This window comes from Mytilus edulis, chromosome 8, assembly GCF_963676685.1.
Source record: "Mytilus edulis chromosome 8, xbMytEdul2.2, whole genome shotgun sequence".
In the NCBI taxonomy this organism is placed as follows: Eukaryota; Metazoa; Mollusca; class Bivalvia; order Mytilida; family Mytilidae; genus Mytilus; species Mytilus edulis.
The window spans coordinates 2,311,349-2,330,125 of NC_092351.1; the positions used below are offsets into that span (position 1 = coordinate 2,311,349).

The 18,777-nt window shown below is 35.1% G+C and overlaps 2 protein-coding genes across 6 annotated transcripts in view; both read right to left on the bottom strand.

The window, feature by feature from the left end:
• Positions 1–18,777, bottom strand: part of LOC139484599 (uncharacterized) — a 231,826-nt gene that overhangs the window by 207,027 nt on the left and 6,022 nt on the right. The window lies entirely within an intron of this gene.
• Positions 15,349–16,461, bottom strand: LOC139486687 (zinc finger CCHC domain-containing protein 12-like). Its single transcript, XM_071271606.1, has one exon. The coding sequence runs from the start codon at positions 16,459–16,461 to the stop codon at positions 15,349–15,351; it is 1,113 nt and encodes a 370-aa protein (XP_071127707.1).

Here is an 18,777-nt window from a genome sequence, read left to right on the forward strand (position 1 = left end):
TATACCCCCTCCCCTGTTTCATTTTTTTTAAAGAATTTGATAACATGAATTATTGCCAGCTTACCCTTTTTGCATATTTTATGATTAAAAAAAAATGCCTAGAACCTGTTTAAAACTGTTTTGATAACATATTGAAAGCATATAACTATAAATGTTATGTTTAGCAGTCAATCATTTCAACATTCAAGATTATATAAAGTATCCAATCCATCCTCTGTCTCCAGTCCACATCTTACTGTATGCCTATTTGTCAATTTAGGCGAAGTGTACGTAATTGCACGCCTCTAGCGGAATACGGGATTAATAACGTTCGACGTTAGTTACGCAAGTTATCTCCCTTTACTCAAAGAAAGGACACACGAAAGAGAAACTACTTCTCTCGGTCTATCATGAATCCAACAAGCACGCCTGTGCTGTCTTAAAACCTTATCATGAGAAATTATCTGAATTACTCCAGTTAGAAATCAAAGCATTCTATTGTTTCGTGCAGCCTGACCTTAATACCAGTTGATATTTTTTTGTTTTACTGAGACGCGAGGGACATGGAAGGCATTTCATGTAAAACTTGAATATGATATCAACAGATTGTAAAAACGCCCCACAACATAATTATCAATAAATAAGCATGACTGTGACAATTCTACTTCTATTGATATCAAATTAATTAAAATGAAACCTGAATTGGGGCCGCTGAATTGACCCAACAATATCGTTTTAAAGGCCGTAGCTTTGAACTAAAGCACACAATACTTAACATAAAGTTTTAGGTTATACCCCAGTCCCACTAGGCCACGATCGCACTACGATCTGTGAAAAAATGCAAATTTTGATGATCGTAGTACGATCGTGTAGATCGCAGTAAGGTCGTATCACGGTCGTGGTGAGGTCTTAATTCAAGATCGTGATGAGCGTGGCAAACTTTGAACATGTTCAAAACAATCGCGGTGCGGTCGTGGCGAAATCAGGTCGTAGTAGAAGCATACTGAGAGCGCACGAATATATCGCAAAGGTCGCTGTACCATTGTAGTGGGGAGCGTAGTGAAAGCGTGATTCTATTCTGAGAAACTGTGCTACGATCTCATTGCGACGTTATATTACGACCTCACTACTATCATCAAGTTCTCACCGCGACCAAACTACGCCTCCACTACGACTATACCACCCTGTTCACGACCATAGTACGATTCTAGCACACCCTTGCCGTCCTCATCGCGCTCTTTTTACGACCTGACTACGTTCATACTACAACCATTATTCTCATTGTCATTTTCCCATAAAATATATTAATTCTCTCCAGGTTTTGTTTGCCTGTGTGTAACTAACGGCTCAACCATGCTTCTTGTTCTCATATAGATTATACCGTTGGTTTTCCCGTTTGAATGGTTTACACAGGTAATTTTTGGGGCCTTTTATATCTTGCTGTTCGGTGTAAGCCAAGGCTCCGTGTTGAAGGCCGTATCTTGGCCTATAATTGTTACTTTTAAAAATTGTTACTTGAATTGAGAGTTGCCTCATTGGCGCTCATACCACATCTTCCTATATCTATTGACACATCTGTTTCATATCTGCTATCGTTCACTAAAATATCGTCATTTCAGCTTTATGGACCAGCAATAGGTTGTAATTTATAACAATTTATGTTTGGAATCCACTGTTACAAACCCTCATTCAAACCAATACAAACTTCAAGCTATAATTTCGGATATTGCAAGTCACAGACTTTTCAAGCCAGTTCGCATTGTAAAAGATGAAAAAGAGAAAAGATCTTTTCTAAATCTTTCCTTTGCCAACAAAGGTCTCGATGGCGTCAACCTATGCAATATCCTTCATCATAAATTAGTTCAATCGAAAATACCTCCTTATTTCAAAGACCAGTCTGTACCAATAATTTCTTATACCTATACCAAACCTATTGCAACTAAAATTTTCAATTACAAACGCGTTTTGCAGGATCTCGATATTGACGACTTCAAGTCTAAACCTCCTGATTGCACTTGTGCTAGTTCCCAATTCACATATAATCCTGCTGGACACGTTATTACCGGTAACCTTAACATTGTTAATAACATTTCTCTACGAAATGTGTTATCGAAAGGTCCGAAATATCGTGAGCCTAAATCCATGAATTGGAAATGCAACTTTAAAATTTTGATGGATTCAGTCAAGGCAATGGGCTAAGCGCAAGAAGGAAGACGTAGACACTCTTTCCGAATGGATTAAGGCAGAGAGGTCGTTGATACAAATCAGAATTAAGAAACTGAATGGGTCCATCAATGCCCATGCTACGTCAATCTTTAAAGACCCATATGTTGCAAAAGACCTATCCGACCACCATGACAAATATGTTGTTGTCCCTCCTGATAAAGCCCCAAATAACATCGTTTTTGTGTGTAAAAGTCATTACATTAACTGCTTGATAAACGAATTAGGTATTGACAATTCACTTGGAAACTCAACATATACCCTAACGACACTTACGCAAGAGGAAATCCTGGATAATCATAGGTCTGTTCTATGTTCCTTTGGAATTTCAACCAAAGATGAAGAACTGGATCTTCCATCACTTTATTGGATACCTAAACTACATAAGTGTCCTTACAAACAGCGGTATATTGCCGGGTCTTCCAAGTGCTCCACGAAACCTCTTTCTAAATTATTAACATCCATTTTATCAGGAATCAAAGACGGGCTTCAAAGTAATTTTGAAACTGCCTATTCTCTAGAGGTGGCAATCAGATGTGGATACTTAAAAATTCTAAAGATCATTTAGAGTACATACAATCTAACTCTCTTTCATCTTGTAACAGTATCAAAACATTTGACTTTTCTACTCTTTAAACAAGTATTCCACATTCCAAACTAAAGACAAATTGAAAGAGTTGGTATTACTTTGCTTCATAAAAAAGAATGGCCAACGTAGATACAAGTATCTTGTCTTAGGGAGGGATAAATCCTACTTTGTAAAGAATCCCTCTGATTGAAATAAAAAATTCTCTGAAACTGATGTTATCAAGATGCTTGATTTCTTGATTGACAACATATTTGTTACGTTCGGAGGACGTGTTTTTCAACAGACTGTCGGCATTCCAATGGGAACAAACTGTGCCCCTTTACTTGCCGACTTGTTTCTTTATTATTATGAGGCTGACTTCATGCAAGAACTTCTTAGGAAGAAAGATAAGAAGTTAGCAATATCCTTTAACTCTACTTTCCGCTATATAGATGATGTTCTTTCACTAAACAATTCAAAATTTGGTGACTATGTGGAACGCATCTATCCCATCGAACTAGAGATAAAGGATACTACAGATACAGTTAAGTCGGCTTCATATCTTGACTTACATCTCGAAATTGACAATGAGGGTCGGTTGAAAACAAAACTTTACGACAAAAGAGATGATTTCAGCTTTCCAATTGTGAACTTTCCATTTCTAAGTAGCAACATTCCAGCAGCACCTGCATACGGGGTATATATCTCTCAATTGATACGATATTCCCGTGCTTGCATTTCCTATCATGATTTTCTTGATAGAGGGTTGCTGCTCACAAGGAAGCTATTAAACCAAGAGTTCCAAATGGTGAAGTTGAAATCATCCCTCCGTAAATTTTACGGACGCCATCACGAGTTGGTTGACCGTTATGGAATAACCGTTTCACAAATGATATCGGATATGTTCCTTACGTCGTAACTACAATCCCCTTCCCTTTTATGAATGTGACCTACCGAATTACTCTATATACCGGATTTGTAATCACATAAGCCACACGACGAGTGCCACATGTGGAGCAGGATCTGCTTACCCTTCCGGAGCACCTGAGATCACCCCTAGTTTTTGGTGGGATTCGTATTGTTTATTCTTTAGTTTTCTATGTTGTATCATGTGTACTATTGTTTTTCTGTTTGTCTTTTTCATTTTTAGCCATGGCGTTGTCAGTTTGTTTTAGATTTATGAGTTTGACTGTCCCTTTGGTATCTTTCGTCCTTCTTTTCAATTGTTATACCCGCCTTTCACCTGCCAGACAATCCTTCTTAGTGTTTCGAAAATTGAAAGCTATAAGTCAGTTAATAATTATAACGATATATAAAAAATAAGATGTGGTATGATTGCCAATGAGACAACTATCCACAAAAGACCAAAATGACACAAACATTAACAATTATAGGTCACCGTACGGCCGTCAACAATGAGCAAAGTCCATATCGCATATAGTCAGCTATAAAAGGCCCCGATAAGACAATATAACAATTCAAACGAGAAAACTAACGGCCTTATTTATGTAAAAAAATGAAAGATATATTTGTCAACACAGAAGTGCCTACAACTGGTAAAAACCCTCGGAAAAAAACGCCCAACAGAAATGTCCATATACAAATGATAATATCATGGGAATTGGTAATATATCTAGAACCAATTCCGTTAACATTTTGGATATAGTTTCTAAAACTGTTCGTAAAAACCGTTCTCACGGTCGTAGAACAAATCGCAATCAAAGAAAATTTCGGGCCAATCATACCAATATTTCGGACCTAATTTCTATTTCAAAAAACAACGGCAGACATTATCTGTTAACAAAACTCTGTTCGTTACCGATTAATAAGTTAAATAAAATTTTGGAGGATTGCAACACAATTTCATATAGCAGTCCTAAGTATGAAATTGTTCAAATTATTATGGCATATTGTTATTCTAAATTATTTCCCAAAATTGATCGCCCTGAAGATCATAAAAAACATTTTATTAAAATTAAGTATGTCAATAAAGGCTTTGATTTTGTAAATATTGCCGGTATATTTAACGACCATTCTGTTAAAGAACAAATTCCTGGATATTTTGACAATACTGAGCTTCCTCTTATTTGTTATATTTACAAGAAATCTACCCGGAAATTTGTGTTTAATTATAGTCAATTGTGTAAAGATGTTAATATCAGTGAAAATACACCTACTTCATGTAATTGCAGTAATTCCGAATATATTTATGGACCCATTTCCCATGTTATAACAGGAGATCTTAACATCGTTCAAGACCGAGAGTTAAATCATTCCTCAGTAAAGGACCTAAATATCGTCCCCCGTCAATTATTAATTGGAATGAGTGTCGTAATATCATCCACGACTCACTCCATACTTACTGTATGAAATGGATAAAACGGGAAAAAGCTGACAAAAAATCTTTGGACTCTTTTTTTAATTCAGTAATGAAGATAGTTGATATACGTATTCAACATTTTAAAGAACATTTTACTATAAACAATAACCACAATAAACCTATTTCTCGTATCAAACATAAACTAAAAGAACTAGCCAAGGAATTTGTTTTTGTCCCGGCCGATAAAGCTGCTAATAATATTATTATTGTTTGACGTAAATTTTACATTGAGGTTCTGAAAAAAGAAATCACCAATTCACCAACATTCCAACTGACTCCATTTTCAGAAAACGAAATCTGTAACAAACATAAACTTTTAGCCACCGCTTTACAAGCAGAGCCAAATACAATGAAAGTCCCAACTATGTATTGGCTTCCGAAGCTACACAAAACCCCTTACAAATATAGATTTATTTCGTCTTCAAGCCATTGTTCAACTACTAAATTGTCTATTCTTCTTACCAGCACACTTGGTACAATTAAAAACCTTATAATAAATTGTTCAAATAAGGCCTTCGAAAATAGTGGAATAAATTACTTTTGGAGTGTCAAGAACTCGTTGGACGTACTTGATAAATTGCATGCTTATATTGGTGATTTTGAATCTGTTCAAAGTTTTGATTTTTCTACCCTGTATACCACATTGCCTCACATTCTCATTAAGAAAAAAATCACACACCTAATTAAATGGGCATTCAAAAAATCAGAATGTGAATATATATGTTCAAACTCTTTTAGGTCATTTTTTAGTAGCAATAATCAAAAAAACTATGTTAATTGGACATGTTTTGATACTATATATGCCCTTGAATTTTTACTAGATAACATTTTTGTTCGCTTTGGGAATTCCGTATATCGTCAGATTATCGGAATTCCAATGGGGACTAACTGTGCACCACTTATTGCGGACCTCTTTTTGTATTGTTATGAGTTACAATCTATGACAAAAATAAGCAAAGACCCATCAAAACAACATCTGATAAACAAATTTAATAATACTTTTAGATATTTGGATGATATTTTGGCTCTCAATAATGACGACTTCAGTATGTATATTAATGAAATTTATCCTGCTGAACTTACTTTAAATAAAGCTAATACTAACAATGACCACTGCCCTTTCCTCGATCTTGATATCTATATCCCTAACGGAAAGCTCAATACTAAAATTTATGATAAAAGGGATGATTTTTCATTTCCTATCGTTAATTATCCGTTTTTAGATGGTGACGTTCCCTTGTCACCATCTTACGGTGTTTATATATCTCAACTTGTACGATTCGCTCGTGTATGTAACATGTTTTAGATTTTAACGAGAGAAATTTATGTATTACTGAAAAATTATTACACCAGGGTTTTCGATATCACAAACTAGTCAAAACATTTACTAAATTTTATCATCGGTATAAAGAAATCATTCGTAAATATAGCTCAACATGCAGACTTCTTATACGTTCAGGTATTTCACATCCAATTTTTTATGGAAATATTCTTTATAAAGCACAAAGGTGTCAGTATTCACCTCAGAAACTTACAAAACCTTTGAATAGACTTATTAAGAAGGGATATAATTACGATACTGTTGTCAAGTCATTAAAGATTGCATATTTTGGCGTTAATATTGAGTCACTGATAAGGTCTTTGCGTCGGAACTAAACACATTTATTCTAAAAACAGTTGTTGGCATGACACGGGATATGTTCTTCTCATATATGTTATGATGGTATGATACTAAACCCCTAACGGGAAGGATTGTGCCTGATGTTCATATGATGAAATCATAATCTTTCAGTCAGTTTAATTGAAGTCTGGAGCTGGCATGTCAGTTAACTGCTAGTAGTCTGTTGTTATTTATGTATTATTGTCATTTTGTTTATTTTCTTTGGTTACATCTTCTGACATCAGACTCGGACTTCTCTTGAACTGAATTTTAATGTGCGTATTGTTATGCGTTTACTTTTCTATATTGGTTAGAGGTATAGGGGGAGGGTTGAGATCTCACAAACATGTTTAACCCCGCCGCATTTTTGCGCCTGTCCCAAGTCAGGAGCCTCTAGCCTTTGTTAGTCTTGTATTATTTTAATTTTAGTTTCTTGTGTACAATTTGGAAATTAGTATGGCGTTCATTATCACTGAACTAGTATATATTTGTTTAGGGGCCAGCTGAAGGACGCCTCCGGGTGCGGGAATTTCTCGCTACATTGAAGACCTGTTGGTGACCTTCTGCTGTTGTTTTTTTTATTTGGTCGGGTTGTTGTCTCTTTGACACATTCCCCATTTCCATTCTCAATTTTATTTTTATGATACAATGTATACTTGTACAGTAATTTTACACAATACATATCTAAAATTTAGAATGAAAACGAGGAAGTTGTCAGAGAGACAACAAACCTACCAAAGAGCAGGAAACTTATGTAGAATGCGTTTACTTAGTTGAAAGATTATAGATCACCATACGGCCATAAAAAAGAGAGAAACCTATACCCACGTTCGCTATAAAAGATCATATTTCACATAATAAAATACAATTCTAACAAGACAATAATAGGCCGGTATAAGTTAACCAAATAGCCGAATACACAAACTACAACTACTCTTTTTGGTCTCTTAACATGGGACATGCACCAAAGGAATGCAGCTGTGTTTAATATGAATGTAAGCTCTCAACCCGTCTCCTAACTGTTGACAGCGGTATTACAGCACAACAAAATAAAAAAAAACTGTAAAAATAATTGACAAAAAGATTGGTAAAAAGCACATGTATACAAACTAGATAAAAAAAATCCATATTTTTAAAACTCAGGGTTTACAAATCATGAAATATTATTCACTGTAAAAACAAAATGCAGCATGAAATATTATTGAAAGTCTGTTGCCTGTTTTGTTTTCTAAAGAAATTGTTACAGATTCTGTTAATTTCTAATTTATTTTAAACTGCAAGGTTAGGGTGAAATGTTTTCAGAACAGAAAATGTCCATTAGATAGAAGAGGATTGAATTTCATCAACTTTGTAATATGTTTTTGCAACATATTAGGAATAATTGATAATATTGTCCTTTCCTAAACTACAGTTATAGATCATGGCATAGATTACCTTAGCCTTTTGGAATTTTGGGTCCTCAATGCTCTTTAACTTTATACTTGTTTGGCTTTCCATCTAATTTTATCTGAGCGTCACTGATGAGACTTATGTAGACGAAACGCGCGTCTGGCGTATCAAATTATAAGCCTGATACCTTTGATAACTAATTACATATAAGTTTCTTGCGACTTATTTTAGTCCTAAGTGAGTTTCTCAAAATAGTTCTTACTTACATAGATAAAAATATTGAATTACGATAAAGAACAAAAATGTAGTGTAACATAATGCCAATATAATTAAGTTTAAATCTAGGCCTTTTAAAATAAGGTGTGCGCAGTGTATGTTCGTGTAACACTCCTATTTGTGCTTAAGTACTGTTCACCTATGTCATATAAAGTTGATCGTATGTTGTTCAATATAAAATATTGAATGTTTTCTTTGTATAACAAGTCATACCGACGCCATGGTCAATCTCTGTGTATCCACATAAAGCCTTCTTTCTTGTACTTTCAGTCGTTTTCTTCGATTGTTTTATAAGTCCGTGTTGTATTTAGTTCGTAAGGCTTTTGTTAAATGTCATTGTCGATTGCGAAACTGGTGCCTCTCATGACAAACATAGAATGAGCAGCTTGGGTCGGAAAATTTAACTTGATCTATAACTTTTTTTGTTTTAAACTTTATGAAAAACATCTAGTGAATATCTTTAAGCTTAAAAAAAATAATAAAAAAATTGATTTATTGGTACTGGACTATTTGTTTATTATTATACATAATAAGAGAGTGACCCAGACTAAGATGTTCGCTATGTTAATGAGATGCTTATTCTTGCTTTCAAATTAATAACCGCATTGGTTGTGGCAGCGTTCTTGTCTCGACAGTAGTATAGCTTTTATGTAGCCTTATTTTTAGTAAGGCAAACGATTTGAGTCTTTGCAATCAAAGTTTCAATAATGCCCAAAAGCTGCATTAGAGAGTGGATGATTACTGGCAAAAAAAGATCCCTGTTGCGTGACATCAATTAAATACTAAAAACTATTATGCGACCTATGCTATTAGCATATGTAAATATGTATTTAAAAAAACTTGACAAGTCGAAAGCAACTGGTTTAGATGATGTCGGACCAAATATTTTGAGTATGTGCAGCGATGTCATTGCACCAGCTTTGACATATATATTTAATCTAAGCATCAAATATGGTAAATTTCCAAGTATTTTTAAAACTGCAAGAGTATGTCCAATTTTTAAAAGTGGCGATGCCTGTAATCCTGATAATTATAGACCAATAGCAGCTTTGCCTTGTCTCTCTAAAATCATAGAACGACATATAGCTAATAGTTTGTATATATTTTTAAATAGTAATGACCTTCTTAATAAGGTAGTTCAGGGGTATAGAAAAAAAATGACAGAATTTTCTTATACTTTGTGAAATTTAACTTTGAAGTATTGTAAATGAAAAAATGCAAAAAAAATTGGGGGTCACCGGCCATCTAAGAGATATTTTGACCTCTGAAAATGAGTGCAAATAGGTTATATAGAAATTTAGGGAAAATGTGTAGTCTTGTTTCGTGGCAAATGATTACACCAAGACAATATAAAGTTATGGATTCTTTATTTCGTTATATATTGTAATCCAAAATAAATACCCTGTAATAACAATACATTATATTAATGGATGTAATATAATTAAGTAACTATATAAAAGATTTAAAACATTATGTTAACAATTATGAACAAGGAAACTGTTTACTTTTCCAAGCATTTCAATAATAAAAGAATACTATATAATTTCATTAAGTCGGAAATAGTGATCTCCAATTCTATTGTCTCATGAATACATCTAAATACCAAATCTAATCATAATGCATATGTCGATGCATTAGTAATACATTATAACAGTAATGAAATGAACTGTTAAATACCAAATTTAAATAAGCATATTTAAAAATAACATATACATGCAAAGCAAGAACATACGTGCAAACAAAGCATAAAGCACTTTCTAAAGCAGACAATACAATAAGCAAAACGCACATAGATTCAACATAACAAAACCTACCTCACAGGTATTTGTGAAGGCTTGAATACAATTAAAGTACGATCACATCAGGTTGATGCCGACATGGTGGATCATCAATATGGAATATACCTGCAGTACAAATATTAAATTCATAACTAACCTAATCTGCATATCAAAATAAGATAGTTATTATCTTTATCAATTTATGACTTTATTTAATATCTGAAATTATTATAAAACATTCATTCCATAAAATTCAATAGTTTAATCCATTTACTGAAATTTAGCTGTTTTATATAATTTACTGTTTTAACCATAAAAGCACAATTATTAAAGAGATTTAAAGTTCTTTTAAGTTTTTCTATTGTTACACTTGCATATCACATTTACACATCATTCAAACATGCATTTATTCATAACATTCGTAAATCATGCATACATATAATTATAAGGATAGATAATTAATATATTAGTATCAGAAGAATAACTGACCTTATAAATAGGAAAACCAAACTCCAAATAGAATATAATATTACAATTTACTAGACAATGAAAATGGTGTCCATTACACAAAGTGACCATGTAGAAATGTAAAGTTCCCGCCAAAGAATTGACCACTAATCAATACCAATAAAACACAATTGAAACACCTGATAAAAGTCACACCTGAGCGAACCTGAAATATACACTCCGTATAGTTTAACCATACAACAATATAATACTACAGTATTACTTATATATAAAATACATATATCCTAAAATAACACTTTACCACACACTCCCCCCAGCTGTAAAATGACGTCCCGTCATTTCCAACTAGTGGTGGTTGACAATGTCCAATATGGTCCTTGCTGCATCTCTCTCTAATCCAGTTGCTTTAAATAACGGCGTCTGGGCCAAAGACGAGATGTAATCAGCTTTATGTCGCCACTCTGGAATACTAGTTCGTCCAGCAACAGCCATACTTGTCTCGAACTGTCCAGATCGAAACCAAGCAGGTGGTCTTCGTTCCCTTCCAGAACGTCTGATTTCTACCGGTGGTAATTCGTCAGTATCCTGATGTACATCATCATCATCAATAGTAGTATCTTCTGATGAAATACTCTCAGCATCTTCGGAAGCGCTTCCAGTAGGTTCAGTCTCTTCAATCTGGGCGTCCCCAGAAAGACTTGTTACCTCATCACTAATATCTGCGTTAGCATCGGAGTCTTCAGCAAGAGATGATTCGCTGTCCGCTGTTAACACAAATCCAACCTCGGAGTCCTCTGAAATAGTTGATGCTGTGTCATCAGCTGAATCCTCCTTGGTTGCATGAACCACTGGTAGTTTCTGTTGCTTACTAGCACGTGGGCGTGGAGTTGGTCTCTGTTTAGTAGTCTGTAACTCTACTGGTTCCTGGTCTCTGATGTAGCCGACTGGAAGAAGTAGGTTTCTATGTAGTTTCTTTGTTTTCCCTTCTCCATCTTCCCGGATAACGGTAAATACAGGAATTTCTTGATTTGGTTGATCCAAAACAACATATGGTATATCTTCCCATTTATCAGCCAACTTGTGTCTGCCATCGAAGTATACAATCTTTACTAATACTCGGTCTCCCTTCTGTATAGAAGCTCCTCTGACTCGAAGATCGTATGCTTCCTTCTGTGTTGCTTGAGCTTTCTTTGATGCTTCTGATGCCAGTTGATATGCGGAAGAAAGTCTATCACGAAGACCTTTGATATATTTTGTAGCTGGCATCTTGGTGTCTTTGTGAAGTCCAAAAGCTAAGTCAATCGGCAAACGTGGCTGTCGTCCAAACATGAGGAAGTACGGTGCAACTCCTGTTGACTCGTGACGAGTGCAGTTATAGGCGTGAACCATGGGTGCAACGTAAGCTTTCCAATTAGTCTTCTGTTGTCGATCTAATGTACCAAGCATCCCCATCAAAGTACGATTAAACCTCTCTGGCATACCATTTCCCATGGGATGGTATGGTGTTGTTCTGGATTTCTTCATTCCAGTCAAAGTACACAACTCTTTGATCACTTTACTTTCAAAATTCGCTCCTCTGTCAGAGTGTATGCGTAGCGGAATTCCGTAGTGGACGATGTAATTATCAAAGAGTGCTTGGGCAGTAGTTCTAGCTGTTTGATTCCGTGTTGGTATAGCCTGGGCGTATCTGGTAAAGTGGTCCATGATGATAAGTACATCTTCATATCCTCCTTTAGAACGCTCAAGTTTCAGGAAATCAATGCAAACTAGCTCTAGTGGAAATCTGGTGGTAATGCTGACCAAGGGTGCAACTTGACTGTTAGCTGGTGTTTTCCTTTTCAAACATCTACTGCACTGTCCTATCCAATCATCAACTGCCTTGTCCATTCCTGGCCAGTAGAATCTGTCACGCAGTAGTGATAGTGTTCTATCCTTGCCTGGATGGCCCATATCATCATGCAGTGCCTCAAGGACGATCTTTATATGTGCAGATGGTAATACCAGCTGTGATTTCCTGTCGTCACTAATCATCACATCTCTGTATAATACGCCATCTTTGAGAATAAGGTGTTGAAACTGTCGCAAGAGTAATGATGATCCAACCTCTGCTGTTGTAGGTTTCCTTCCTTCTTTAACATATCTCACAAACGGCGCTATTTGTGAATCCATGGCTTGTGCTTGTTTCCAATTGATGATATCTTCATCTTTGTATTCATCTTCATCATCATCGGATTGCACTACATCTGGGTTAACAGCTAAACTCTCGATGAATGTGTTCGGAAGCTGTGAATTACAGATAGCCTGTACGGATTCTATCGATATGACTTCTCCACTATCTGAATCTATACTTTGTGCATCTGGAATTCGGCTGAGTCCATCTGCGTCTCCATTTTTCTTTCCAGGTCGATACAAGATGTTGAAGTTGAAGTCTGCAAGGCTGCTCAACCATCTGTGACCGGTTGCATCGAGTTTAGCCGTGGTCAACACATATGTCATGGGGTTGTTGTCTGTCATGACTGTAAAGTTGCTGCCTAAGAGGTAATCCCTGAACTTCTCACAAACAGCCCACTTCAAAGCGAGGAATTCCAACTTGTGTGGTGGATATCTCTTCTCTGACTTTGATAAACTTCTGCTGGCATAGCTGACAACCCTCAAATGTTCTCCCTGCTTCTGGTACAATACAGCTCCAAGTGCAAATCCTGATGCATCTGTATGTAGTTCGTATGGAAGATTGCTAATGGCATATCCAAGTATAGGTGCTGACACAAGTCGTTCCTTTAGTGTTTCAAACGCTTTGTCTTGTTCGGGACCCCAGTGCCATGGTTTCTGCTCATGTTTCTTTACTTTCTTTTTCATCGGATTCGGCATCAATTCTGTGAGTGGTTTACTGATGTTGCTGAAATGTCGAATGAAGCGACGATAATATCCGACGAATCCGAGAAATCGTCTAACATCTTCAGGACTGGTGGGCTTTGGCCAATTCACTACTTTGTCTGTTTTGGCTGGGTCAACCTCCACACCTTCCGCTGAAACAACATGGCCGACGTACTTCACCTTGGTCTTGAAAAATGAGCACTTGTCTGGTGCAAGCTTCATGTTGTGTTTCCGGATCCTGTCAAATACAAGGCGGAGATTGTTCAGATGCTCTTCATAGGTTCTGCCAAAGATAATCACGTCGTCTATGAAAATGCAACAAATCTTGAGGTGTAAATCTGACAAACATTCCTCCATCATTCTTTGGTAGGTTGCTGGTGAATTAGTCAAACCAAACGGCATTCTGTTGTATTCGTAGAACCCGAGTGGACCCACTGTGAAGGCGGTCCTTTCCTTATGCTGTTCTAGAATCTCCACTTGGTGATACCCGCTCTTCATATCAACACATGTGAAGTATGAGCTGCCTGCAAGAGCATCAAAAAGGTCTTCAATCATAGGCAAAGCATAACTGTCTTTTTTCGTAATTCTGTTAAGCTGTCTATAATCTGTACACAGGCGTAGCTTGCCATTCTTCTTTCTAACCAGAACTACATTTGAAGCATAAGGACTATGTGATGGTCTAATAGTTCCATTTCCTAACAACTGTTTGAGATGTGCCTTCACTTCATCATACATGGCTGGTGGTATACGCCTGTATCGTTGTTTAAACGTGTGTTCCTCTAACAAATCTATTCGATGTTTCACTGTAGTGTTGCCAATATCCTGATCATTCTTAGCAAAGATGTCTTCGTATGACTTAATAAAATCTTTCCCTATCTTCAACTGCTCTTCTGTTAAGTCAATGGTGTTGATTTCCACTTGATCAATAATGGGTATCTTTGCTTCAGTATCTTCTGTTTGATGTTCAATACAGACTGGTTGTATTTCGCATAATACTGCTCTTGGTTGAATGGTAATGGTGCGTGATGTTACATTGGCAAGTTGTACGTCTATCTTTCCGTTACTTCTGTACTTGAATTCTATAAGTGATGGTTCTACTTCAAGATCATTGCAGTTGGGTTGTAAAGTTGATGGAAGAAGCATAGCTGGTGTTGTACTATATGGTAGTTCTTTGTCGATATAACCTGGTATCTGAACCGTTGAATTTGGCTTGATGGTAACTGTTTTTCCAATAGCATTCTTGATAACAGCCAATGTGTTGTTGTGACGTTGAAGTTCCTTTTCTCTGAGTGTGATAGTTCTAAAGGTAAGGTACCATGAAGTGCTGAGTTTTGATGTTTGTAAATACCTGTTGCCATGTTGCAGTTGCAATAACTTCATGATGTGTTGTAAGATATTGGTTCCAATGAGTAGTGGTACTTGGGTGTTGTATGTACTGTCTGGAATCACCAATATAATGCATGGGTATCTTTCAGTCTGAAGTGGTATCTGAAGTTCTGTTTCTATGTATCCTTCATATGGCAGTTGCTGTCCATCTGCACACTCTATATCTAATAAGGTGTTAAGTTGTTGAAGTGGCAAATCAATTAAGTTGTTGTTGTAATATGTGTGGCTGACTGTTGAAACTGTTGATCCAGTGTCAAGAAGACTCTTAACTGTTCTACCATGTAGTATTACCTCAGTTTCTGTTGGGCTTCCAAATAATCCTGGTGGATTTGTGTAGAAGGACCTGTCGTAGTTGACTCGCATAAGCCTAAAGGTGGTCCTGACCCATAGACTTCTTGTAGTTTAAATTCTTCTTTCCATCTAATATTGCTGTACAACCAATCTTAAAGTGTCCTGGTAATCCACATCGAAAGCATTTCTTTTCTTCCTGGTGTTGGTAATTTGAAGTTGAAGTAGCTTGTGGTGTAGATGACTCATGATATCCTTGCTGTTGTACATGTCCTCCTCCTCTGTTGTACTGTCCTTGATTTCTGTTGAAATATCCTCTATTGTTCCTATAACCTCGACCTCTAATTGATCCTCTTCCTCTAAAATCTGTTTCCCATCTATCCATCCTGGTAGTAAGTTGATTAATCAATCCTTCAAATTTATTCATCTGTGATTCCTGTATTGAAGTATCAGAAATTGCAGTTGCTTTCGCTGGTTGTGGCTTATGAGATGATAACTTCCTCTCCTCATGATCTGTTTCTATCTGTCTAAGTACAACTCTGAGCTCATCAAAATCCTTTATGGTGTCAAACTTATGGCCTGATATATCCTTTAATTCTGTCTTCAAACCAGTCCATAGCATAGAATGTAGCATGCCATTTCTTTCTTTTTGTTGTACTAATCCTCTATCTACTGCTCGACCTATGATGTTTTCCAATCTACAACTCCATTTAGTAACTGTCTCAGTATCATCTTGTCTGGCTCGGTAAAACTGAGCAAGTAAATCCTCCTTTTTCTCCACAGCTCCATATATACTGTCAAGCTTGTGCAAGATATCTGGTATACTGGCTTTTGCTCCAAGGTGCATGGCAACCATTCCTGCATCTCCTTTCAGTGATCGTCTAACAGCATAATTGATGTTCTCTTGGTCGTATAATTTATCGGCCATCAATCCAGTTACTTCATACCTCCAAAGTTCGTAGCTGGTTTCCCCTTTGGTGTTGTTTCCAGAAAAGTTTGATATCCTGGGTGGATCTCTGTACTTGGTATGTTTGGATGGTTCATCTTTCACTTTCGGTTTAGACTCCTCTCCTTTATAAGCCAAACATTTCTTCATGAATTCTGCAATATCTACTGGGTGTTCTCCCACCTCTTTCTTCAATAATTTCAACAGAGCGATATCTTCAGATGCAATTTCTTCTGGATTCGCCATGTTGATATCTATTTGTTTCACTTATAAGTGATTTGTAAATAAAGATTCACTAAAAAGTGAATAAAGAAAACAAAATTAAACTCAATATGAATAATGAGAAAAAAATGAAATAAAGTTTTCACTCAAGTTGATAATAATAAACTAAATATTCTGAAAAAGAAATGATAAGTAAATAATGAAAAATAAACTAAAATAATTTTCACTAAGAAGTGACTAAATAAATTTCACTGGTAAGTGCTTAAGTAAATACACTAATAAGTGCTTAAGTAAAGAATGTAAAAAAAATCAAATTCAAATTGTCTGAAAAGAAAATGTATAAATTAATCCAAAGTCAAATGTAAATAGCAATAGACAATAAATACAAGTAAATAAATATATGTGTCTGAAACTAAATAAAGTATAAGTCAATCAAAATCACACAGTAAAGACTCTAAACCAACATAGTATATCTGAAAATCAAAAAGAAAATAAAGATATTAATAACTACAAAGAAAATCAATGTATTAATAAATGAAAAGCAATTCAAGATAATCACTATATATAAACAATACTAAAGAGAATAACACAAATCAATATAAGAAATATATATATAACCACAATGACTTACCAACTATATGCAAAACCTGAACTTGTATATGAGTTGTAAAGCTTGTACGTCTACAAACCCATGTCAAACAAGTATGATATCAAATCAAAGAGAAAAAAAAAATATATAAATAAATATGCAAGTTAAATATATACAAATGAATATACAGACAACTATATATACAACTAGGACAATATAATCACAAGATAACTATACTGTATCACTGTTCCAATCTACTCAAGTCAAAGTACAACTAAACTAACAACAAACTATACCAAGCTAACCTAAACCAACCTAAATAACTCTCTCCACTAAAGACTAAGTCCAAGAAAGAGTAATAGAAAGTTAAATATAGTATAAGTGCCTTTCCTAGGTATGGTGTAATATGGTGGATAAGTAAGGATGGTAAGTATGAAGGTTAAATAATCAAGTGTTAATTGTACTACACAAGCTCACTGATCTCAATTAAACTTTTAAAGTTTTAACTTTTAATTTAAAATTTAGTTTCTAGAAAAGTTTAACTATTTCATCAAATGTTAAATGTAACAAATATCAATGACAATTGTACACAAACAAATCAATTTCACAATACACATGTACACAATACACATACATATATGACAATGTAAACAACAATGAACAATGTCAAATGCAATACACATAAACAATAAACATGACAATGTACAAATATAAACAATGTAAAGTACAATGTGAAATGCTAAGTCAAGGTGGAATGGACTATGTGTGTTTATGTGTAACTATCAATCAATCAGTGTATGTTGATATCTCACTGGTAATTTTACTAAGTCCAAATAAGACAAATAAATTTGTAAAATATTTTCAATGTACAACTAAGTGTATGTGTGTATGCACAAAAATCAAAAGTAAATTTTAAATCAGTGTATCTAACTGCTAACTACTGATATGTAGTTGCTAATGTAAACAAAAATGTCAATATCTAGTACTTCCGGTTGACCTCTATGACCTTTCCCGGGGGTAGGGATACAAGTGTATGGGGTCTCAACAAACACAAAATGTTCAAGTCTAATTACAAAACTATATATGAATAATGTCTATATCACACTTAATTTACATGTAAACTGTATGCTCAATACCAAATAACGATTGTCTATCTATTCAATATAAAATATCAAGTGTTTTTTTTTTTCAATGTAAACTAAAACATGAATGAAAATTTTGACAAAGTTTTTTTCAAACTCAATTAAAGTTTCTAATGGCAATTTCCAAATGAACAAATAATTATGATCGGTTTATACAATACATATGACAAACAATACAACATATATAAACATACAATGCACAGTACTGACCCATTAATGAATTCACAATCCAAGTTGGTATCCACATGAATCCAATTTCTGAACGTGCTGAATGTTGACACCGGAAGCTAAATATATGTTACTGGTCAGTCAATATACGTAGGTAGATCTGTGACGTAGAATTATCGATGACGCGCACACAGGTAGAACACAGGTGACATCAACTGATTTGATCTGTGACGAAATATTACGTTGGGCGCCAAACATGTAGTCTTGTTTCGTGGCAAATGATTACACCAAGACAATATAAAGTTATGGATTCTTTATTTCGTTATATATTGTAATCCAAAATAAATACCCTGTAATAACAATACATTATATTAATGGATGTAATATAATTAAGTAACTATATAAAAGATTTAAAACATTATGTTAACAATTATGAACAAG

Coding starts and splice junctions, on each gene's coding strand:
- LOC139486687 (XM_071271606.1), bottom strand. CDS start 16,461: ATGGCGAATCCAGAAGAAATTGCATCTGAAGATATCGCTCTGTTGAAA.